Below are 24,996 nucleotides of genomic sequence, written 5' to 3' on the forward strand. Positions count from 1 at the left end.
AAATCGAGTTAACTTCATGCCAATTTTTTTTTCAAATAACCAAACAGATGTCCCAATGAAATTTGCCATTATTCTTTCCAGGAGGAGAGCAGCCATGATTTTTCCAGTAACTTTAAAAGAATTCATTCCAATTCTGCTTTCCTGGACAATATGCTAGGAAAAAAAGGGAAATTCCTTTCCTGAACACTTCTTAGGAGGAAAATACTATTAAGTCAATCTTCATTGATACTACAACAAATAGAGCAGGCAAGTGCCATACTCTGAGTACTTTTCTATTTAATGCATTTGTCCTTTACTTTTCTTAAAACATTTAGACTATTTCAAAGAATATGCTTTTAGTAATGTATCATGCAGGAGATACAGCAGTATGGTTAGGTAGGCATAAGTACACATCATCAAATATTATGCCTAAATAGAAAAATATTTCTGCCTAACATCTCTGTGTCTAATCAGTATATACTACTGGAATATAATTGCTCCCCCAGTTTTCCGTCATCAAAGTTTTTCCTGTATCCGCCTGTACATCCTTAAAAACATTATGGGAAGCATACTGGTGAACTCTTCCCCTTTTTAGGTTTTGATTTCTGAACTAAATTTGTAATGAATGTAAATGCAGTATTTGGCAGTCTTCCAGGTAACTACTGTAGCTGTTCCCTGAATTGGGGGTGGGAGGGAATCAAATATTAAGATATTTTGCTGCTACTGGTTAAATACTATTCATAGGAAACAAAGGGTCAAAATAAACTTCATTGAACAGTTTATTAGGATTTCTGTCAAGATGACATGTGAGGAGCACCAAGGACATTCCAGTATCAACCTAAACACCTTGGAAAATCAAGGTATCCTACTAATACATGGCTGACGTTGATGTAGGCTTGGAGCATAACAATTGAGTCCCGATGTTATCTGCACTTAGAAATTAAGAAAGTCCACCTCCTGTCAGGAAACCATTCCAACAAGAAGCCCGCTGCATTGATCAGCGTTCCAAGTCGCTGATCTAACAGAGAAAGCCCCAGTCGCTGGGGAAGCAAAACATGGACCGGGAGCTCTAACAGCTGCTTGGAAAAACACCTCAGAGTGGCCTCCTACATCATGCAGCATTGTCGACTAGGCCATTTCAGCCTCCATTTGTTTGGGACATTGTCAGCTGGTTGAAAAAAAGACAAACATGAGCTAACCTGCTCCCCCGCTGCAAATACCCTGGAAGTATTCAGCATGTTACTTCTGTTCCCAAACAAATAACTTAAATTGAAGATGGCTTTAAGACTTGTGAAAAAAAACATTACCTCCTTTGGGTCTGACAAGTGTCTGATGGGGTAGTACCATTTTGGGTGTCAAAACAGCCACAAACAATCTCAGTCTCCGGGGTGTCTCAGTTCACATTCCCTCCTGCCCAAACCCCAAGAGCATAAAATGATCAAATAATTTTCATGACAACTGGCTGATTACTCCGATATTTTACTAAGAGATGAACGGTAAGAAAAAAGTAATCATATTTGTTAACACATTTGTATTTGTTTGGTACTGTAAACAAAGTTTTAAAATCCCCTGGCATATTTGTATCATCCCTTTTCAGAGACCTTGTGCTGTTTTCACATCTTCTCACTTTGGACAAGAAAAAGCACCCCCCAAACCAGGCTGACAGTTACTTGCACAATCAGAAAAGCAGAGGACAGTTTGAATTTACAGTTGTCCAAACAGCTATAAGCTATTCTGAGATGCAGAAAGTTTCTTCTGTGCATAAGTTTTTCATAGGACAATGAACACAAATTACAGGGGGTGGTTTCTGCATTGATTACTGTTCTTAAGCCCTTAAGAATATAAATGTGAAATAATATCTCCTGGTTACAGAATCCCACCCCATCACTGTAGGACTAAATGGTCTCACCATGTTCTAGTATACCCATCCGCATTTCCTCCCTGAGTAGTAAAGAATCTTACCTCCATTTTATACCTGGAAAACTGAGGCACAGAAAGGCTAAGGACCAAACCTAAATGTTTTCTGTTGGCAATATTACGTCCATCAGGCAAAAATCTTTAACACAGATGTGTCTCCACACATCTTGGACAGACTTAATCCACAAACAAATCTGCATCTTTAAGGGCATAATTTCCATTGCAAAGAGGAGCCAGAAGTAATACGGAGAGTTATGATCCAAATATAAAGTTCCTCTCTAAAACTGTGTTGCACTGACAGTCCTAATACACTGCATACCAGGGGACCTAGGGGACTTAAAGAAAACCGCACACCCTGCTTTGTCACAGGCACCTCATTTAACTGAGGCCTAATAAATAATAGATTAAAGCCCTGGCCACAATACCCTCTCTTTCCTTGCTGTGGTTCTTGTGAAATCATATAAAGAACATTTTCAAAAAAAGGTCTCATTATGAAAGCAGATACAAAGATTTAAAAACAACAACAAAATCACAGCGTGTTAGAGCAGGACTTTGCTCAGATGCTATCTGTTGGAGGTCACGGTGCTCTCTACAGCGAGCGCCACAGGTATCTCCTCACCGAGCATCTGGTGGAGACCTGAGCCCCGTGCTCCCGCACGGCACGGCCGCCTCCGCAAGTACCCGGCGGCTGCAGGGGGCTGCAACACTCCCTCCGGGGGCCCCTCTGGTCTAAGGGACCAGGAGGCGAGGCTGCAGCAGGGCAACTCGAGGACACAGACCGCAGGGCACACTGCAGAGATCCCTGCCACGCAGGGGACGCATCTTCTGATGCTGGCTTCAATTCGATGGATTAAGGCAATGCGATAGAGGTGTCACTGAAACGGCTTTGAAGCTGGCCCTTGGTGTCCCTGAGTTCCAAGATTTTAACTAACTTTTCGCTACTTTTCTACTAAAATCAGAAGGGTCTGATGGGAAATGATCATTGCAAACATCAGCAGCTGCTATACATAGATGCTACTGATACGGAGACAGCTGGATACACATTTCTGTGGTCATTTCCTTGATGAATAGAGAGTGCACTGTTGCTCATAAAAATGGCATTGTCAGCCTCTCTGAAAATGCTATAGGTTCAGTCCTGATCTGAATGACTAAGACTTGTCTTTAAGAGACAGAAAGACTCCAAAATCTGTCAATCTGTGCCCTATTGGCATTCCACCCCTAGGAAGACGATAGCTTTCACCAGCAGCTCTTCAAATCTGTAAGACACATATCTGATTCTGCAGAAGGTCACAACTGACATGTCACTTAACCACACAGAGAAGAAAGGTCTTAAAAAGAAGTATCTGTTCAGCCAGTGAGGTCCTTGCTCCATCAGAAGCCAGAAAAACATGTCGAGCCCTCTAGGAAAACGGAACAGAGCGCTCTGGGCAGGCAATCCAGGACAGTTGGCAAAACAAAACATGAGAGAAAGAGGAAATCTCCTCCTCAGAAGCTAAAAGGGAAGGGGGCAAAATGAGAGCAAGCTGAAGCCTGCTCCTAAAATGTCATTATTCAAAGGGAAGTTAATGACCTTCTCCTCATCTACAGGATGTGTTCTCCCCCCCTAAGCTATCATTTAAAGAATCAACTAGTACTAAATAAGCACGCTATTAGCTGTTTATATTTAATAATACAGGAACAGAAGCTACAGTCCTGGCCTCGCCAGGCCTCTTGATTAAGGGCAGCATTGTAACTAACAGTGCCTTTGGCACTTTGACAGTTCCAGGAGGTTAGTGCAAATTTCTGACAGGATTTCCACATCAGTGCTTTACTGAATCACTGACCATTCTGGACAGAAAATTCCTGTGGTTTCAGAAATATATCAGCAAAATTACGAAGTTTGCTCGTAAGGCACTGCTGCTGAACTTCAGATGTGGGAAAGAGCAGGGTGGCAGCTGCAAGTCCCGGGTAGTTGAATTTCTCCATTGTATCAGCAAAAATGAATATTCAGTAATTGATATACTGCTGCCACAGCCAAACACTGCCAAAGAATGACTGATGCACCCCAGTATCTCTTAGTACAAAGAAGGAAACCATCAATGACAGAGAACTGATGAAGAAAAACTGAGAGGCACTTTTAAGTTAAAGCAATCTAGGTCAGCAAATAGAAAAGCATCTCAGAGCAAGGACACTGATTTCTTTCTTTCTACAGAAGCCACGTTTACCCAGTGTACCATGCTCTGAATACTAACATCAGTTATGGCCGGCTTGGCCCTCAAAAAACCAAACCAAACCCCACCGTAAAAACAATGAAACCCCTTCCACAAAGCAACAAGCTACAAAAATTTTGGAAAAACAGACCATATGCAATAACCAACAAGTTTTAAGGACTGTAAAAACAAAAAAGTAGAGCTACAAGGAAACATATAAGCAGATGCCAAAGCAAGACTAAAACATAGGAAAATAGTTTTCAAACCATCCTTCTAGTGAGATGTATTAGACTGTGAAACAGTCCTCATTGCTTGGGACACTGAACCAAGTTGGACAAAACACTGGAAACGCATACTGCAGGGAAATACTAAAATCGGATTTCAAAGGTCCTTTCCACCTTTAACTTTATTACTCTTACTTTCTACAACTAACAAGTTTAAAGCGTTATACAGTTATATGGTTTCTAAATTTTCATTAAAAACAAGGATGAGATTTTTGTCATTGCAAAGCTGCTTCTAATAGGCAAGCCACAGTAGCTCACAGAAACAAGATAAAACCATCGGATGTCAGAGCTCTCCTGCTGAGTGCTTTAGTCCGAGCACTCAGTTTAGCAACATGAAGATGTTTATGCTGGCTGCAAGAGGACTTCAAATGGCTTGTCTACAGAAATTACTTTAGAGGAATATTATACATGACATCATCCAACTACATTAAGTCAGTTCAATTACTGCTAATCAACTTAGAATATATCTGTGTAGTTATTTTTAGAGGCTTTACTGAGGTTTATTAGCAGAGCATATTCTAGCCCTCCCTTTACTAAGATACCCTGATGTTCAACTATTTTGAAATCAGACAATTTGATTTTTGTCTCTTTCGTGTGACATTTGGATTTCTCAACAGTTTTATCCTTTCTTCTCTCCCAGGGTTAGTTTCTTCCAAGTTTAGAAGTCCATTGACCAACACTGAAGACACATGGGTTGCAGAGAATTTAATTAGGAGAGAGACTACAGATTGCCAGGTCTAACTATCCAGGAATTTGCCTCTCCCTTCTCATCCGAAGCTCGAGGAAAACACTCATAAAATCCTGACTGCTGCACTCAAAGCAATTATGTCTCTTGTTTTCAGTGTTCGCAACAACACACAGTATGAGAAGTACAATAAAGTTCCCAGTGCACTGGGATACACAGTTTTATATTTTGGACACCAGATGCTACTGGGATACTGGGCTGCTGGTTCGGTTTGCTGAGCAGAAAGTTTAAGTTTTCCTTTGTGACTCTACACTGCCAGACCAGCATCCTGCTCTGGAACAACCCATGGAGCACAGTCATCCGGCACTGCAATAGCTAAGGATGCTCAAGCCCTTTCCCTGCAGGCAGCGTGCCATACTGCGGTGTCAGTAACTCAGTTATACCGGGGCTCTATGCGTCCCTGACAGCACCACGGGGAAAACAGAACCTTGGCAGTACAGAAATTAGTGGTACTATTTGCTACTGTGCAAAAAGTATTTAGCTCCACACCACTCTGGTAAAGTCTTCCACCACACAACTACTATATGAAAAGACTTCTCTTGTGATTCTCGTGTGAGTAGGGAAGGGGAAACTTCTTCAGCCTCTAATTTTCTCTCTCATTCTCTTTAGAGGAAGTATATTTTAAAATCATCTTCTGTTTAGCTATTCCACATGGATCTCATCTTAGTTCTCATGCCACATTGAATCAGGAGTGAATCCATAAAAATAATTTTAAGCCAACACAAGTGGAGCGAAGATAAGTTAAAGAGAAGGTAAGTTTAAAAAAGTCACCCTCCCACTCTCTACTTCCACACACTCCTTAGACCAACTTCTATTACTTGACCAATATTTTTTAAGGGTCTGTTTTGCTTTCTATACACATGTAACTCCCATTACTGTCAGTGGGAATTATGTATGCACATCAGTAGCAAACCAGACCGCAGAATATTTAGCTCTCTAAGGTATCCATGTCCCTGTTACAGTCATGTTTCAGGAGAAAAGCCAACAAATGTATTTGGAATTCTGCCTTTAAACAAACATTATATTATAACAGACACAAGTACTGCCCAATTCTTTGGAATGGAAGTAATGCCCAAGAGAAAATACTACTTAGACCAAAGAAAGAGCAAACTGGCAGCATTTATCTTTTTCTACCATTCCTACCATAAATTTCACAGTCTCACATAATAAAAGTGATAAGAAACATAAATAGGAGAAAAAAAAAAAAAAAAGGATGAGATTTTCCACTAAGCTGTATATAGAAATGGTTAAAAATTTACAGCAATGCTTGAAAATAACAAGAAAGAATATTGCAATATTTAGTTGTTACAACTACAAGTCATCATTATGTATGGTACCTTTCCATTCACAGATCATAGAGAGCTTTTACAATATTGTCTCTCTATCTCCATACAACGGAGGAGGAAATGAAGGGTGAAATGGAAGCTATTTGGCCAAGAACTGAGATGACAAGGAAACCAATTCTCCCAGCTCCTCGTCTGACATTTGGTCCATTGCAGCCTGCCCGGCACTTCTTGACTAGTCAGTGTAATCCCATCTAAGCAATCAAAATCCTGTGAGATCATACAGGACAGGTTATTCATTCCACATAAAGAATCCCGATATTCAAAAGCTCCCAACATACTACTCCAAGAATAACCTGTTCTTACAAGTTCTTATTATTTTCCATATCATGAACAAACCTCCTCCTTTTTCCTCAGATACCTACAGTATTTTTCCTTTTAAGGCATTTACATTCCCCTGGCTCTGAAGCGTTCCAATACTTCTAAGGCTAACAGGGAACATACTTCAATGTGAAAAAAGCACATTGGCGGTATCAGATTCTTCACTGCCCTAAAATCAGAGGAAAGCACTTGATTTCCAGTAAGAGCACGTCTTTTCATTCCACCCCTAATCATCTGACACTGCAGTGTTTTCCCTAAATCACGCTTAATTTTTTTATTAAGAAGTTAAATCTAATCACAAATGCAGCAAATGAACTAGAGCAGTTTTGGGCATAGGCAGTCGTGCCACTAGCTTACATACCACATAACTATAAAAGCATTCATGGTTTCTAAAACTCTATTTCCTCACCAAAATTGTTACGCTCTACGTGCCAAATGAAATTCTGACAGGGTCTCCAAATCAACACAAAAGGTGAAACTGAAGTTAATGAGGGCCTTACTGCCGAAATCTATAAAGCTTGATCCTATCCAAAGTTATTTCACTTCTATCACAAGGGAAAAAATCATAATAGACCTTTTCCTTTGAACATCTCCGTTTGAAAAAAACAGACCTGCACTAACAGTGTATCAGAAGTCCCAAATGCTAGTCTAGACATTACATCTACAGCCTCCTCCTTTAATCTCCTCTGACTCACGTATATCTGCATACACCAGGTTGTGTTTTCTTGGTAATTCGAATATCTCAAAGACCTTGGCCTGAAAATTGCTCTATAAATATCCAGTGCATCAGTTTTACTTATCAAAGTGATTAATTGAAGAATCTGAGCTGTTACTACCTTGAATAGGAAATAAAATGTCACTCAGCATGCCATGAATCATGAAAGCTGCCAATATAAAAAAAAAGCCTGAACTATATCACAAGTCAAAAGCATACAAGTACATTCTTCAAAATATACCCATTACTTGTTTTATTAGAAAGCCATAAACTTTTCATACAAGGGGAAATTTGTGAAAAACATCCTTTCCTGATTTATCCTAAAACAGATGATGAATTTGTAGATGCAGACATTCAGGGACTTGGAGGAGGGGGGCTATAAGGACTGATCTAATGGCCCCCGAAGGCAGCAGAACTTATCATAAGCTTTGGAACAAAATTCAAGTCCTAAACGACATCTTTGGTGGATGCCTATCTTATTTCCCACCACTTTTTTTCCTTTTCTTTCTATCATTTAAAATACTAGCAACAAAGAACCACTTGATTCTCAAGTAACATTTTGACTTTTTAAGGCAAAATTAAAGCAAGTTCTTTCATTCAGTAAAACTCACTTGTAATGAAAATACATAGAACATTAATCTTATGAAGTGCTCTATCGATCAGTTTGTAAAGAAATACTAAAAAATAAAAACACAGCCTTGCTGGTATATAGCATATTGTTTGCCATACAGCATTCATGAAACAATGTAGCTATATTGTGACAATGATTTTCACTGTAAACCTGCTTAGTTCATTCGTGTTTTTTCACTCCTTTTTCAATAAATCTCTTTTGCTTGTGGTAGCATAGGACAGACATAGAAATGTATCACTTTAATAAAGCACCTCTTTTATTCTGCTTGTAAAATGATTGCAGAGGGATGGCTTTGAATATTTGCTTTATCTATCTTTGACAGAACTGGTTAAAGGAAGATGTATAGCATGTTAAAATGTATATTCACATTTTAACACACACAAGCTACACATTTCCCACTTTTTCACAGGAGGAACAATACAAACCAATCATTAACAGAGTTTTTGTTACATGGATCTATCAGTTTTCTAATAAATCAAACAGCCTGATGAAAAAAGATATCTTAAGTTGCATTGTTCTCAGGAAATTAAAAATGGTCCACAGTAGATGATACATATCAAGAGCTGTGAGTAATTATAATCATAGCCTGGCAGAAAAAAGTCTACTTTAGACTTTTTTTATAGTGTTCGTGACTGTCTTACTTAAATGCTGCCTAAGTAAATCAGTTCTGTGCTCAAAGATTGAGTGGACATAATAGAAGAATCTGGTCTTTGCACCTATCTTCCAACAGAGACCCTTATAACAGGGGGCTCTTTATAAATTTTGTCTTGGACACAGAATTTTCTAAGGCTTTCAGGAGCGTTTAGACAGTGCGTTGCTCCAGTTTCAGACCAGTCTTTTCACAATCTGATCCTGAATTTTCCTGTGCTTCACTCTAGGTCTTGTAAGATATATTGCTCCAGAAGAACTTAGGAAATCAAGGGATAACACTCTTGATCTAGACCGAGTCCAAACTTAGCAGGACTGTTTTGTTCATCCCACCACCAGAGCACAGTAAACAACATCATTTCTCCAAAGCAGATAGTGACGATGGTAACAATCAGGCTGTCAAGCAAAACAACTAGGCTTTGCTTCTGCTTATCAGAAGCAACTCCAAATGATGAACAAGGAAGGAGGATGTGGGATATGGCTCATTACTACATTAGATTTTCCTTGTTCTTTTACAGCAGCTGTCTTTAAAAATAAGCAAACACAGGTGTTTACTCAAGGATCAATTCACCTGCTGTTCCACCTGCCCCTGTCGCCTCGCTACCCAGCCCAGCCTTACAGCTGAGATGCCTTGTCTTTGCATGAGTGCCTTTTTAAATGATGTTTTTTCAGGTCTTTGTTTCTGTAAAAGCAGTAGGAAGGATAAAGACCTCTCCTTAATACAGCATTACTTACTAGCCTTATATCCTCCGTTACCTTCTTTCAGCAGAAAAAGCACAGTGACTAAATCCTTCCAGCTTCTGAGTGCCAGACAGAATATGCAGTTCAACCCCTGGTAATGAAAGGCATCATAATTCAAGGGCATCTGCATCCTCCTCCCCAGATAACAATTTACCAAAGCAGTGAAAGGGAAAGAGTGTTCAAAGTTTGTTGCAAAATTTCAAATCTGTGTTTGAACAGAACTGATGGATTTCCAGAAGCGGAGTGGAGCGATCTGCTTTGAATTAGCCATTATCTTTTACATCCCTCCATGTTTCCTGTCATCACAAAAGAAGATGAGTTACCATTTAACTCACTGTAGAATAATCTCGGACTACCAGCAGAAGGGTAGTTAATGCTATTGGCAAAGATGATTTAGGAGACAATTTCAAAGCTCAGTTAACTATAAAAACAGAAGTCATACTAAAACAGCCTCAGTCATTCGGCATACTGAGTTTGAGGAAAGCAGGGTTTAATCACTCAGCTTCTTGGGAGATGTGACAATATGAGAAATTGCAGCGTCTTTTCCCACCCCTTTCTCACTAGGCAAATGTATCCCGCTTTGCTGACAGGAATAGATGTTCATCAACAATCACTAAAATATGATACAAAAAGTATGACACCAGTGCCCAAAACTGCCCTGGACTAGATCTGACAGAGCTAAATGTACAAAGATGAAATCCTTACCCTACAGATTAATCTGATTAATCCTTACGTTACAGATTCCTAATTCAAACAAATCAAATAATCAGACAGCTGCAGACACACTAGAAAAACCTTTGTTATTTGAAAGAAAACTTGATTCTAAAATTTTTATACATACTTTCAGGTCTCTTATAATGAAGACGCTCTGTTGTTTCTTCTTTGAGTTACTTGAGAATCTGCTCCATGTGCCTAAATAATGGCAGCAAACAAGCGCCCTGAAGTCATTGGCCCATCAGAGTTTTTGCTTATTTTGGCCTTTTTTTCTGAAAGGTTTGTCCTTCCTGGTAGGTATCTTGCACTATTAAATATAAACACTAAGTTTCTTCATGTAAAACAAGAAAAGAGGTAAGGGTGTGCGTGTGTGTGTGTGTGTGTGTGTGCGCGCGCACGTGTGTGTTTCTCTATATATATTTCTTCTAATTTCTTTTATAAGATCACAGTATTTTAATGACCAACGGTATTCAAAAATGATTAGCAAAAATTTTCCTATGGAATAATACCACCTACAACAGGGGTTCCCAACATTTTATATCCCTCCATCAGTTCTCATCCTCTCTTTTAGGCCAATATGCACATTCATCAAACTTTTAATTGCAAGCACTGCTGAAATAGTTGTTTAATATGGCTTCATAGTTCTTTACTAGGGCTGAGGGATCATCAGTAGCATGAAACTCACAGCTGGTGAACCAGTGATCAAAACATAACATATTTTCCCTGGATATTCAGCTGCCGGGGCGCAATACTGACACCACCACCATCTCTCGATCATGTATTGAACTGAATCATAATTTAAGACCACCACATGATACCCCAAGAGTAAAACAAAACAAAAAACTTGCACACAGTTGTCTCTGTACTTGACAGGTTGGCTCTTAATTTTGCAGTGAGAAACCCAGATTTCTGCAAGTGTGAAGCACCTTAAAATACACCTGATTCTCCTCCTGCATTTTCAAAGCAACAGTGATACTATTTAGTGAAATATGATCAGCAGAACCCCTGTACTGAATTTAATTTTTAGCATGCTCATTTTATGCCAGTTTGCAGCTTTCCACTTCATATATGACAGAGCAAGAGAGAGAGAACTGAGAGCATTTTGTTATTTAAAAACAACCAAAGATATTTGAAAGAGAGAGTCTGTGCAAAATTTCCTTTATTTATTCCATTGGTAGGATTGCTAGTGACTCTTCTTCAAGAGTTCAAACACCCAGTTAAATATCCACCTAACTCCGGCAGAGATCACTATGCCCTCTTCATTGTCCGTTTGTTGCCCACAAAATGTGAATGGGTATATAGTTTATCTAGACAACTCTGCTAAAATTATCAGCAATGAGAGAATAGACAATAACCACATTTAAATGACTTTTTACGACTTAATGTTACTACCTCATTGAGATAAATGGGACAATCTCTCCCTTTCACAGCTTTTATTCCAAAGTAATTTGCAAACTCTGGAGGTTGTCACTAAATTACCATTGGGAAAAGTTACCACAGCAGAAGGAATGGAAATTACAGCCTCAATGAACATGCTCTCCCAAAGCAAATATAGTATCTTAAAAACAAAACAAAAAAACCTCCGCTATTATTAACAACAACAATGACAATTTCATTCTTGTCTCAATTATTTTACCATGTACAGGGTAACTGAAATCCGGGGGGGGGGGGGGGGGGGGAAGTCTTCGTTAACTGATGATGATAAAGACTATGACCCCATTAAATGCACTGGTGAACCATTATATGAAAATCTTGCCCACTCTGCTTTTGACAGTACTTTGTGCATTGACAGGAAATCGGGAGATTTCCCCTACACATAAGTCTGGTTTTCCTGCTTGAGGAGATCTGGCATTAGCAACAGAAAAGAAACACACCGTTTAACAGCAACTTTGCTGGAATTTCCCCAAACAGGCAAGATATACGCAGGAAGATGAAGTGTACTACCTGAACTAATTTGTAATTCTTGTCTTATTGACAACAACTTCTAATTCATTCTTTCGAAGCAGTGCTATACTTGGGGGTTTTGATCAAGCCAAATTATATATGGGCTTCTAACAAAGGTACAGACAGATTTTTGCAAAAATACCTTCAGCTTTGCTACTGTTTAGGCTACATGTTCCATGTTGCCTAGGTATTATCAACAACTACTATCTAGTGAAAACTAAAGGTGGTTGCAACTAAAATTGCTAAGAAGAAGCGTCTATCCTGAGAAAGGAGAGATGAGGTGAGCGTCTATCCTGAGAAAGGAGAGATGAGGTGTTCTGCAGTTTCTCCAAGTCAAATCTGTAAGAATAATCCTCCTTCCTATCTTTTTAATTAATGAAAAAGGAGTTACAGCTCAAGGTTTTCATTCTATTGCAAGTCCAGTGGTACTCACAAGCTATTCAAAAGCTAGATTAAAAAAAAAAATCTTCCCAGATAAAAAATCATCTGTCTAAAAATCACAGATGCTGCAATGGTGCCTGTAGTCTTCATTAGAATGGTTGGAAATGTAATCACCTAGCCTGGGGCACTTTTGTTTTCAATGGCAGTTCCAAACATTTGTAGGTTTCTGTCCTTCTAATGCCAGAAAAGGTGGCGAGGTAACAATTCAGCTTTAAATCAAAACCAGCTAGGATTGAATTCAGTCCTTGGAAAGGAGCAGTGATAATCTGTTTCTTCTTCACACTGATCTTCTGCCTCTATCCTGCATTCAAAATGGGATGGGACGTATTGTTATGCCATGCTGGCACATCAGTGGGGTAAATGAAAACCTTCTCAGAATGGGAAATTGGATAAAATTATAGGATTGCACCATTTTTCCTCATAGTATTATTTGTAAACGATCTTATCAATTCTTTCCACAAGATCACTACTGACAACCAACAGCAGTTAAGCAGCTGATGCCCCAAACCCCATCTAAAATTAAGATGATTTAAAATTGAACAGTTATTTTGAAAATGCTGTGGATTACAATGAACGTACTGTCGCAGCAAAACATTAACCGTGAAACAGAACCAACAAGGAAGCTTGTAGGAAGCATCTTCTTCAAGGAAACTTCAAGTATAAGCTGCAGATCCTCAGAAATTTGAAACTAGCAAAGCTAGAAACTAGCATTGATAAAGGGAAAATTACAGAAGAGTTCTCAGCAGAAGTCAAGGACAGATAAATGGTCCTGGCAAATTGCAGTGTAGGATTCAGGATGGAAAATATTGACAGGACATTTATAATCCAAACTCTGATTTTCCATGGCCTTTGTGCTATCATTAAACTCTCATTTAAGCATAAGAACTGCCTACTAAACCATAAATCCACTTTCTAACTCTTAAAAAAATGGATCTCCAAAGCCTGCGTCTACGAGGACTTCAAAAAATAGTATTATTTCAATGCATTCTCCTAGCAGTCTGAAGAAGGCAGTGTTCCCTCTGCTCTCCTGCACGACAAGGTTAGGCCATGTGTATATGGACTCCAGCCCTTTATCAGTTTTACATATCCCAGTAATAACAGATTTTCAAAATGCTAGATGGAAATGCTCAATACCAGTGTGAGGTCCTCAGCTCATTTATTGGGATTTGAGAATGATTAGCATGATATTATAACTTGATTTTTAAAAAGAAAGACCACCATATATCAAATATATCCCAGGGGATATTCTGGAAACCAGAAACTCCAGAGGCTTGGCTTGACATCAAAGGCATCTAGCTCCTGTCTATTCAGCTGTTGATGATTAACAATATATGTATTTCAATATCAACTCTCAAGTTGCATTGAACACAGACTCCAGTTATCATGATCTTTAAAAGAGCTCTGATTAATCAAACACCAGGAATTAACTTCACCAGACATACAGAGACTGTATTTGCCCTACTTCTTATACTCTAAACACAAAATTATCAAAAGATGAAGTCAAAACTTTCCTCAAGAGGTCATACACCTCACCCAAAGTAGGATCAATGATACCTAATCAACCACCAGAGACTGCTGTCCCACCTCTTCTTAACATACTCCCACGGATGGACATCCTATAGTGACTGCAGACAGCCGATTCCTGTAATTCTGTTACCAAAATGCTTCTCTGAATCTTCCTTGCTACAATTTAAGCTCCTTGTGTCTTGTTTTGCCATTACTCAATTCCTCTTTTGTCATATTTCTTCAGAAACTTGAAATTTTTTATCCAGCATTTCCTCAGTATTCTTGTCTTTGAGAATAAATGTCTCCAATTATTTCAGTCTTTCTTCAAAAATAATTTTTTTTTTTTTATCTTTTGCACTGCAAGAAGTATGAAGGCTAATTAGACTGCACCATTCAAAACTGGATAGTGCTGGTCATAATCAAGAGACAGGACATTGTTCTAGATAGACACCATGAAGTAATTCTTACATCATTGTCATTAGCAGCCAAGGATTAACAAGGAAATAAAAACCCCCAAATCTTTTGTCATAGGGATTTTTAGCAACACATTTTACAAAATAAGAGCCACAATCTCCTTGTTACTCTGATAGATACAACTATTATATTCAAGCTCAACTGAGCATGGAATTAGAAACCTAAATATTTAAATAACATGTCTGTCCCTTAATGTGTCATAGAAGTCATGTCATGGGCAATCATGAAAGTCTAAAGCACAAACTTGTACAGGCTCGTTTAATTTGCTTTCCAGTTTTCAGGTACTTAGGATATGCTATGCCATGATGCCAAGACTTCCTGTGCAATGACAAAGGATGGAATTTCTCAAAGTAAAACAAAATTGTCACCTAACTGCATGATGCCAAGAGACAAGGCTTTAATAAATCTCAAAAACTGTAGAAATCCGAACAAAAATAGAGTCTGTGGCAGCCAGATTTAAAAAAAAATACAAGAAAAAAACCCAGGGCTTTCTACTCTTTCTTACTTTAAGCATTTATTGCCCTGAAACTTAGAGTTCAAAATCGATGCAGTTTGCATTTTAAATGATATCAGACTAAAAATCTAAGAGCAGCAAAAGTTAAATAAAGACTGCATCCCCAATAACAGCAGCGACAGACGGGTTTGAATGTCCCAAATATGATAAGAAAATGATAATTTTATAAGTGTTTTTGTTTTCTTACAGAGGTTTTACAGGACCTCTGTCACAGCCTCTTAAGATCATCCTGCTTGTTGAATTGTCAGAAACTGAGTTTTAAATTACCTTTTTCTCTTTTTTTTCTTTTCTTTTTTTAATATGATGGAATCTGGAAAATGTGTGTTATAAACTGACTATCCTTAACAAAGCAATTTAGGACAACTCTTCTGATCTTCACAAAAGCAAAAGTTTAGCAAAGTAATAAAAACTGTTTATAATACTTTCTCATTTGGAGCATGTCAGCAATGCTAAGTCGAAATGTGCAATAAAGTTTATATTACAGCCATATTGTTCTCCCTCTCATTACTTTAAAACTTATATATTCAGAACCAAAATTTAAAAATTCCTATTACTTTTTTTCCATAATTGGGATTGAGATGAGTCATTGTACAGAAATATCTTCCTCAGTCCTTTACGTTTCAGCAACATCCACAGGCTCAACTAGAGAAAGCCTCTACCCTGAATTGCTCAAAAGTGGTAACAGGCAATCACGTTTCCTTCATATTTGTTTCTGAATTTCCTTCCAAAGACACTGCATCGAAGTGCAAACATGACATGTTACATAAGCCACAGTTCAAAAGCAGCACAAGTGATCCAAAATAGCGGAGCACCATAAACCATTGCCAAATGTTTTCAGGTCAAAGAAACAACAGCCTTACACAAAGGTTTGGTGGTGGATCTTACGCAGTCTACCCTAGGGAAGTCAGCGAGACCATTAAGAAGGCAGCTACGCAGTAAAGCAGACAGCAACGAGTATACAGATCTCTGACCATGCTGTCAGTGAAAGGTATCTCAAGTACCTACCTCAGCGATGCTTGAGCACAGGGCCGGGAGTGGCGTGTCTCCCCAACAGAAGACCAATGCAGGACACAGATACCCAAATTAGCTCTAAATATACTAACCCAGATACTGTAAACTAACACGGCAACATGGACTCGGTGCAAGCCAACCTAGCCTATGCTCCTGAGCAGTAAGCAGCACTGCTTCCAAAACAGCTGAATCTCTGTATTCTGGGGGCAGAGAAATGTCAGCAAAGGAAGTTTGAGATGTTACATGTAATTGCGATGTGTTACTCACAGGACAGGAAAACCTGCATTTGGGAGCCACAACAGTTGCAAGTATAAATACACAGCAGGAAAGGGGTATTTTGTACCTGCAGCAAAGGGTAAGGACAATCTGCCACACAAATGCACCACTACAGCTCTAACTTTGGGAATATCACTGCATTTCTTTGCAGGGCTTTGATTAAGCAGTCCCTATCTATTCAGAGCATATAATCCTACTGTAAAATGCTTTTCTGGAATAGGACAAGCCTAGGCATATGCTTAAATGCCTTGCTAAGAGTTGGCCTAATACTTCAGAAATATGCAAAGGCTCAATTAAAGTCCTTCACAAAATCATGTTCTTAATATCAAAGGTACCAAAGAAGTGCCATTTTATATACATACACACACACACATATATATGTGAGAAAAATCAGCATTGTATGTTTTATCCAAAAGTGCTGTCAGAAATTCCCAGTTATCACAGCCCAAATCCACACTGAAAAATCAAAACAGACAATACTCTCTACCCAAATCCACTTTCATTTCCCTAGTCCTAATTTTATTTTTTTTAAACATTTGTTCTGGAAAATTAACTACTACTTCTTTTCCTAGTAAAATCAATGAGAATTGCAAGCCTTTTCCTGATGAATGTTTTTTGCACCCTCTTTCTCCTCCCTGGTATTTAGATTTCCTGAACAGAGCCCTTATAGTCTTGCAGACCACAAAGCAATGGCAATGTAATTTAGAAATATTTTCATCCAATTTGCCAGTGTCTGTTTTTATTCTTTGTAAAAGAAAGCTTGATTACAGCCCTAGAACACATGCACATTTCAAACCTTTCTCTACTTTGAGACAACTGACTGTCATAATGTACATATTAATCATTCTATACTGGGTATTCCCAGCCGAACATACATAATTCATTTCAAACAAATTCTGCTCTTTGGATATGCACAGATGAATGATATGGGCTAAATTTCAGTAAGCTTTTCTTTGACTGTAGCTTTTCTTTGACTTTACGTTTCGTTTTATTTGTATTAAACGGAATTCTTTTGTTTTCCTTCTGCGCAGAACAGCAGGAACGTTAGCGGTCAGCATCTTCTTCCCAAACACAGAGCAGGAATACAGAGAGCTGACTGCAGCCTGAAAGGTAACTTTGGAGGAATGCAGCGGGAGGGGGAGGAAGGCTGTGCGAAAACATAGAGAATCAAAGCCATTCTCACCAACATTTTGTAAACCATTCATATAGTTCACACTCTCATTTCTCCTTGCATAGAAATGCTCTTTAATGCCTACTCCTAGATGACAGGTTATGGAAGGCCACCTAACCAATAAAGGCAAAAAAAGCCCCAGAGGTCAATCAACAGAAATATAACTCTCAAGGAAGTCAATGGGAGCTGGCAAAAGGGAACTGTGGTGAAGTCAAAGGCACCATTTTCAGACTGAAAATTTGAAAGTCTCCAGCTCTTAATACAGAAATGGATAAGGAGTCACCCGAAATTATGCATCTATTATTTAGAAAAATACAGAAACGTCTCTGGGTCTTTAAGCCACAGCGAGTTTTAAGTCTCATCTCCAAGACAGTTCTGGAGCAGCACTTGTAGGACTAAAGGATGCCTGTTTTAATTCAAGGGAGAAACTGGTCTTTAAAGAGGCTTCAGAAATATGTGAAATTCTGCTCTCCTCATGTCAATATGAGTTTTGCCTTCACACATAAATAGAATAGCTAATGGAAAAGTCCATATAAAAAACCCAGCAACTTGGTGTCTAAGAATTAGGAACAAAACTAGATTTAATTCTATTATCTGAGAGTGAAATTTGTCTTGCTTAGAAGAAAGCCATAATGGACACTAAAAAAACACCCATTACAGCAACACAAGCAACTTTGTTATATCAGTTAAATATAATGTTTAATTAGTTTTCTAAATGCATACACTGAAAAGCCATTAGACAACCATTAGCAGTAATACATCCATTTTCTTTTTATGATCACCTGATTTAGTTAGCCAGATTCCTAAAGTAATTCAGTCAAACAACATTTTTGGCACTATTATCTCAGTAAAATTTCTAATTCCCTTTTTTGATTGGGATCACTGCAATTTCCCCTTAAGCTTTCAAGTGCTGTTGATCATTCTCATTTCAGCAGATTTACATAGCACCTCTTTCAGGTAAAAAAGGCATCTGGTACGTTTATGGTCCCATTTCAAGATCCAGAAATCTGAAACTACTCAACTATTGTTTTGAAATGATCATTAGAAAAACCAGTTTTGTGTTCTCTTTATGTGGTGAAAAAAAGGCAAAATATCTGAAGAGTAAGATGGTTCTAAATACCTCCACGGTCCTTTTAAAAAACTGAGTTCTAAAAGAGCAATATCCACCTGGCTATTCGTGCCTCACTTGACTTACTATTTTATGTTTTATTAACCAAAAATTTCTTAATAACGTTATTAATGAGCAACCTTCTCTATGTGAAAACTTGTCAAAAAGCTCACAACACAGTGAATTCTCTACATTGTTGCAGAAGTGGCAAACAGATCTCACCCATGAGGGACAAAATCCCATTGTACTAAGCCTCCCAACAGATTTTATTCTACAGCTACCTAGAGCTTCTCTGACGCTCTGTTTTTTCTTGATGCATCTGTTGCACCCTAGAAATTCCGTAAAGTTTTTGGTATGTTTTCCCCCCACTTTGCCACGGGGTTATGTTATATGCAACCAACAATACGTATGACATGCAAGGGAGATTATTACTACTGCTGGTAGTATTCTACAGAAGAGAAAACTAAGACAGAAAGAGTCAGTGCACAAATCTGTGGCACAGCTGTTAACTAAACTTGAATCCTGGTCTACCCAATCTAATATGCAAACTTCAGAACCATCCTATCCTACTGTAATGACCTTCATCTACAGAAGTTCATCTGAAAAACAAATGACAATTACTAGAAAAGTTTCTTTTGAATAATTTGGTGGATATTAATGCTCTGCTGCTGCCAAACCAAAAGGAAGCAAAAGCAGCTAAGAAGAGTTCCCAGCACTGCACTGTGAACGTGCCTCAGGCTTAAAACAGTGTACTCTTAACATACACCCTGCTCACTTCAGGGAATCACGGTCTATGTTAAAATAGGTGTTGCAATATTACTAATATAAATGTATGCACCCAAAAAGCTATGTTAGACAATTTATTACATTTAAAAACAAGAGACAATTCCAGTCAGTCACCAGCTGGTATCACTCTCAGTTCTGGTGCCAGAAAACTGAAGGATACCGACGTACGAATAGAGCGAACCCGCCGTTCCCTGTGGAGGGACTCTGACTCTCAGCAACCTTTACGCAGAAAGGCTCGCTGGCAAACACTGAGCTCCTACGTTACGGATTTTTTCCAACCCATGACACATCCGTATTCGCTCGCTCACATCATGGTGGAAGCAGCAGCCCAGGAGGACTGGCAACTACAAATTCTTACTTACAGATTGTAATACAGACTTTTGTCCGTTAATATATGCCCCTTAAATATGCTGCACGCACAACACAGTGAAGCTGCCAAATGATGTGCTGCAGAGAGGGTTACTGACTATTTGGTTTCCCCAAAACCAGCTCCCTCAGTTCAAGTCCTAAAAAGACCAGCCCTAGCACCTGCCTCGTTACCAACCCGAGCGCAGGTGCCAAGACCGCAAGTGCCTCACCAAACCAACAAGTCATTTCCCTCCTGCAGGGGCCGAAGTGGGGGAGAGAGGGAGAAACAGAGTGAACAAAATACAAGCTTCCTCACCAGTCATGTCTATTGCTTCAGTAACAAGAAGAAAAACATTATTTAACAGACGATGCTATGACAAACAAATGGAAAACTGAATGCTGCCCTGCTACTGAACGTACATCTAGGTATTTAGGTGCTGAACCAAACACTATGATATGAACTCGCTGCTTATGTTAACATTACAAGAAGCTACAGGAAAAAAAGAAAAAAAACCCACCATCAGGCAATGGGAAGAAAAGGTAAGTGAATATAACACAAAACATGAATCCTATCAGCATGTTGTTGTTTAAAAATAAACAAACCACCCCCCTCAAAAAAAGTCGCCTAATTTTTTATGAAATGGAAAAGGCTGCAGGTTATGAACTTCAGTGCAGAAGCTGATTTGTGGAAGAACTCGAAGGTGAAGGAGCTGGGAATAGAAATAAAGTAAGGAGAGACACTAAGGCTGGAGGACCCAGCGGGCCCAAGCAGCTTCCCCTGACATAAGCAGGAGTGCTGGGATTAACCCTGCAACCAACTCCGCACCCGTGGAGCATCCATTTCCCACTCCATGTGGGCAGAAGCTGGTGCCTTTAGTGAGGGGAAGCACTAGGACCGCTAGCGTGCTCTCAGGTGTCTGGGAAAGAGGCAAAACAGTTGCTGTAGTTGCTGTATCTAGAGGCAGATAAAAATAACAGAGTAGGAAAGAATCAAAGTGTCCTATTAATCCTCTTTTTCCTAACAGGAACTGTACGGTTTGAAATTTTCTCATGATTTCCATACCCTCCCCAAATAAGACATATAAGACGTAATGAAGTGCCTCACTCTTTTTTGTCTCCACGGATTCCATTTTCTCTTGGCCTACAGTCAGGGTTACGATCTAGACAAATTAAAACAGAAATCACATTGTCTGACCAGATCACTGCCAAAATGACAGGCGCACAGACAAATTTATGTCTGTCTTTAGCCTGGTCCTTGACTCAACTCAATGGCCTGTGCTCCACCACTTGATCTGATTAGCGCTGTTTTGATCTAAAGATGTTAATGCCCAGGTAATCTTTTCAGAGAGAATCATATAGGTGTTTTTCCTAGGGAAAACACCATTTTCCTGTGATGAAATACAAATATACACAAAATACCTAAAATTTGAGGAGAAGAACGTCAGTATTTGCACAGTTAGTTTTTGAAGTCTGTCCTTGCTCTGAATGCACAACTTGAGCCAAAACTTGTTGTAAGTTGTAACCAGTCAAAAGAGAATATTAACAGTAACCCTGGCAGCAGGAAACTGCACTGTAAGAATCGATCCAGTTCAGTGCCTAAATGAATACCAAAGCAAATGCATTCATCACTTTTTTGTATCACAGTCAATGAAATAACAAAATGTTTGAAACAGTTTGCATTCAACAACACTTTTGTTAAAGTTATTTCCATATAAAAGCATATTTTCCTTCCACTTTTACAAGCTACACCTACACTGTAATTCTTATAAACTTGATTTTATTCATTGACAATACATTACCACTTAGGAAGTATTTCCTGTAATAACGAGAATTACTTTCCAGACAACGCTATGCTACTCAGTCTTTCCTACAGCCACTCTTTCCTATTCTTAACTGAGCAAGGTCCTTTTCTCCTATCAATATGAGCTTTCAGAAATGAATGAAAACCCTGGTGCAAAACACCCATGCTGTGCATTGTGTGAATAAACACCCTGAAGCCCTACAACTGAAAATATGTAAACTTTTGAAAAATACATGTCTACGCTCCATAATAAATATTTGCATTTCTTCTAACTGACGCTGAAAGACACAGAAGTCCTAACTTGAGAAGAAACATTCCTTTTATTTTCTTTATTTCTAGGCTGTCACATGCTAATACCAATGCCTGCAGGAGACCCGCGCATTGCTTACGAGGCAAAAGCAGCAAGGGTCCGGCCGTTCTGCTTCAGAACTAAGGGGCCAGTGTGCTCTTCAAAACCTGCCAGAACAGAACCAGATCTAACCCTTTCAAATAACAGCATGCTCGCCAGCGTGTATTTTACCAACCTTATCCAAGCTGGAGAAATCTTCAGTTTAATCATGAGGACGTGTTTTAACAACTACTGCACTGATGGGCTTTCAAAAAAACCCCATAGTCAGATAAACCAAAAGATGTCCTGACAGGAGCTGAGTGCAAGGATATCATTTTGTATTAACCTTGGGTGGGAATCCTGTACAACAAGGTTTTGCACGGCTGAGAGATTTCCTCACACCCCCCGCTGAGAGCACGACACAGCTACCGCTGCAGGACCTTTGGCTTTCCCTTCTCGGATGGAGCCCGCTGAAGTTTCACCGCGTTCCTCCCCCGCCCGACACTCACAGCATCACACGGGAGGCAGTTCACTTTCTACAGGGGAACTCTGTGCACGCGGGGATTTCGCTAGTTCCTCCAAGACATAACGATTCATCTTACCCCTGTTGTCAACCCAGATTATATTACGTAAATAAGAGCTAGCATCGCACATCTAAACAAAGTGAAACAGCACTTCTCTCCGGCAACAGACACCCATACGACACTGCTAACACGCTAGACTTCTTGAACTAACTATGAATACAATTACCTTAAAGTGTGATCTTACAGGTAGGCAAATTTTCTCTTCTTCCCCATAATTTCAGTAAAAATTAAGGGGGATCAAATATTAAGCCTCATCAGTCAAAACTGAGTGTAAACAAAATTAATATTTGCAATTACAAGTATAAACAAATGGTATAAAAGTCCTAACTGGCAGTCTACCCTACTCAAGTAAGTCCACTCCCATAATATCCCTTTCAAGCTATGGACAAATCTAGGAGTTAACAATTTATGGCCATATTTAATAACAAATCTACTGATTTCATGTAACTGATTTCCCAGCTGCTTAGGGTTGATACTCAAAGAAGAAAACAGATAAAGTGGGGAAGAGAAACAGACACAACCCTCTTCTTTCCCTTGCCCCTCCCCCCCCAACTTTCAAAGTACAATTCATATAAGGAAGGTATACAACTGAAAGTAAAATCATGTAACAGTTCCACTGAAAGGGAAAAATTAAGGGAAAAAAACGTAGAAAGCAGCTCAGGAGCTCTAACCACCAGTTACGCTGAGTACGTTCTAGATTCTGGGCCATCACCAAATGAACAGGAGCAAGTCTATCTGTCCAGCTTAAACTGAAATCACAGAAAATACTTTTCAAGCAAATGCACGTGACCCATTTTGGCTAAAGTAAACATAACTCTCAAATTGAAGAACTTAGGTAAATTAGATTTCTACTAATTCTGCCAAAAACATTAAAGAAAATATATTTGCCATAAAAACAATGGTAAGAGTAAAGCAGGTACAAAAGATCATCTATTAGTAATGCAAGTATGACTAATTCTTCCTGACAGTGAAATGGTGTGTGATATAAGCCTTTCTATTTATTTTAATGAGCGTTTAGACTTGCTGGATTCCTCCTAATTTTTCCGCAGACACACTACGTTTGGGTACCAGCAAGTTTTTATGATGATCTGAAGGCCCTAACAATAACATATTGAGAATAAAAAGGGTAAGAGCAACTTAAAGTACTTTCATGCAGCAAAGAAAAAATGAAATAAGAGCAGGGGCTTTAGAATCTTTCCGAGCTACTGAGAGCAGCGTAAGATGGTGCGACCTCCTACAAGTAACCTGAAGCAGTAATGAGAAGGAGCAAATTGTTGCACATTTTACAGAGAATCGCAAGTACCGAATTAATATTGCACTTCACTCTGTTATATCAACCTGCAGACTACCTGCTGGGCTGTTTTGGGGCTTGCCTTTTTCAGCAACGCGTTTTGGCGAACACGTAGGGTTGTGCTGCGTTCTCCAGCAAACAACAACTTTGATTTATTCATGTAAACATCAGAAACACGTTGGCAAACATAGCCATATGGAAAAGAAAGAGATATAATGGATTTTCTGTTTGCTTTAGAAACCTGACATCTGTGGACTGCATCGTCTAAGTTACGATGCAATAACTCTTCATCTTTTGGCCATTTTCATTCATCAGTCCAAGCCCCATTTAGTTTGATGATGCAAAAAGCTCTGGGAGGGGAACAGCAGAGAAGCAATACTCTTTCGGAAACTTGAAATAGGAACACGCCTAAGGATCCCTCTCTTTCACATCATAAATTTAAGAACAAGGAAACTCACATCTGTTCTAACTTAGCTTTAGTGCTTAAAAAGCAAAGAAAAAGTATTGGGGTTATTTATATCCCGTCTGCGTTTCGGAAGAGCTCTCCTGGTGCTGACCCGGCCGCCCGCGGCACCGATAACGCGGCGGCGCTTACCTCCGCACAGCAGCAGCAGCGGCAGCGGGAGCAGAGCCGCCGGCCGCCCCGCGACGGGCATCGTCCCCCGCGGCGCGCAGCCGGGCCAGCGCCGGGCGCACCCCGCCGCCTCCTCCCGCCGCTCGGGCCGAGCGCTGCGGCGCCTCAGGCGGGCCGGCCCATGGCCCGGGGCGGCCCCGGCGGGCGGGCGGGCAGCTGCCGCGGAGCGGAGCGGAGCGGAGCGGAGCGCGGGCCGGGCAGGGCCGCCTGCCGGCTGCCTGGGGCCGGGCGGGAGCGCGCTGCCCCGCGGGCTGCCCGCGGACTCCGCAGGAAGAAGCCAAAATCAAAGGGGGAGCGCCGCGCCGGTGCGGCCGCGCCTGGCGTCAAGCCCCGAGCGTGCTGCCCGGGGCGGCGGCACCGCCCGGGCCTGGGCCGGCCCCGGTCCCTCCCCCGGCCGGGCGGGGCGGGGCGGGGCGGGGCCGCGCGGCGCGGAGGGGTGCGCAGGGGCCGAGGGAGGGGGCGCGGCGGCGGCTGCGGCCGCGCCGCCCCGGGCATCCCGCGGGCCGGCGGTGGGCGGCCCGGAGCGGGGGACCGCGGGCGACGCGTCCCGGT

At 40.2% G+C, this 24,996-nt stretch overlaps 1 protein-coding gene across 2 annotated transcripts in view; it reads right to left on the bottom strand.

The window, feature by feature from the left end:
• The window catches only part of RET (ret proto-oncogene), an 86,364-nt gene extending 61,830 nt beyond the window's left edge, over positions 1-24,534 (bottom strand). For both annotated transcript variants that reach the window (XM_064513799.1, XM_026116814.2), the window contains exon 1: positions 24,406-24,534. In XM_064513799.1, coding sequence (XP_064369869.1) covers positions 24,406-24,466 — 61 coding nt within the window. In that variant the 5' untranslated portion in view covers positions 24,467-24,534. The remainder of the gene's footprint in view (positions 1-24,405) is intronic.
• Positions 24,535-24,996: the final 462 nt, after the last annotated feature.

The sequence above is a fragment of the Dromaius novaehollandiae genome, chromosome 6 (assembly GCF_036370855.1).
Source record: "Dromaius novaehollandiae isolate bDroNov1 chromosome 6, bDroNov1.hap1, whole genome shotgun sequence".
Taxonomy (NCBI): Eukaryota; Metazoa; Chordata; class Aves; order Casuariiformes; family Dromaiidae; genus Dromaius; species Dromaius novaehollandiae.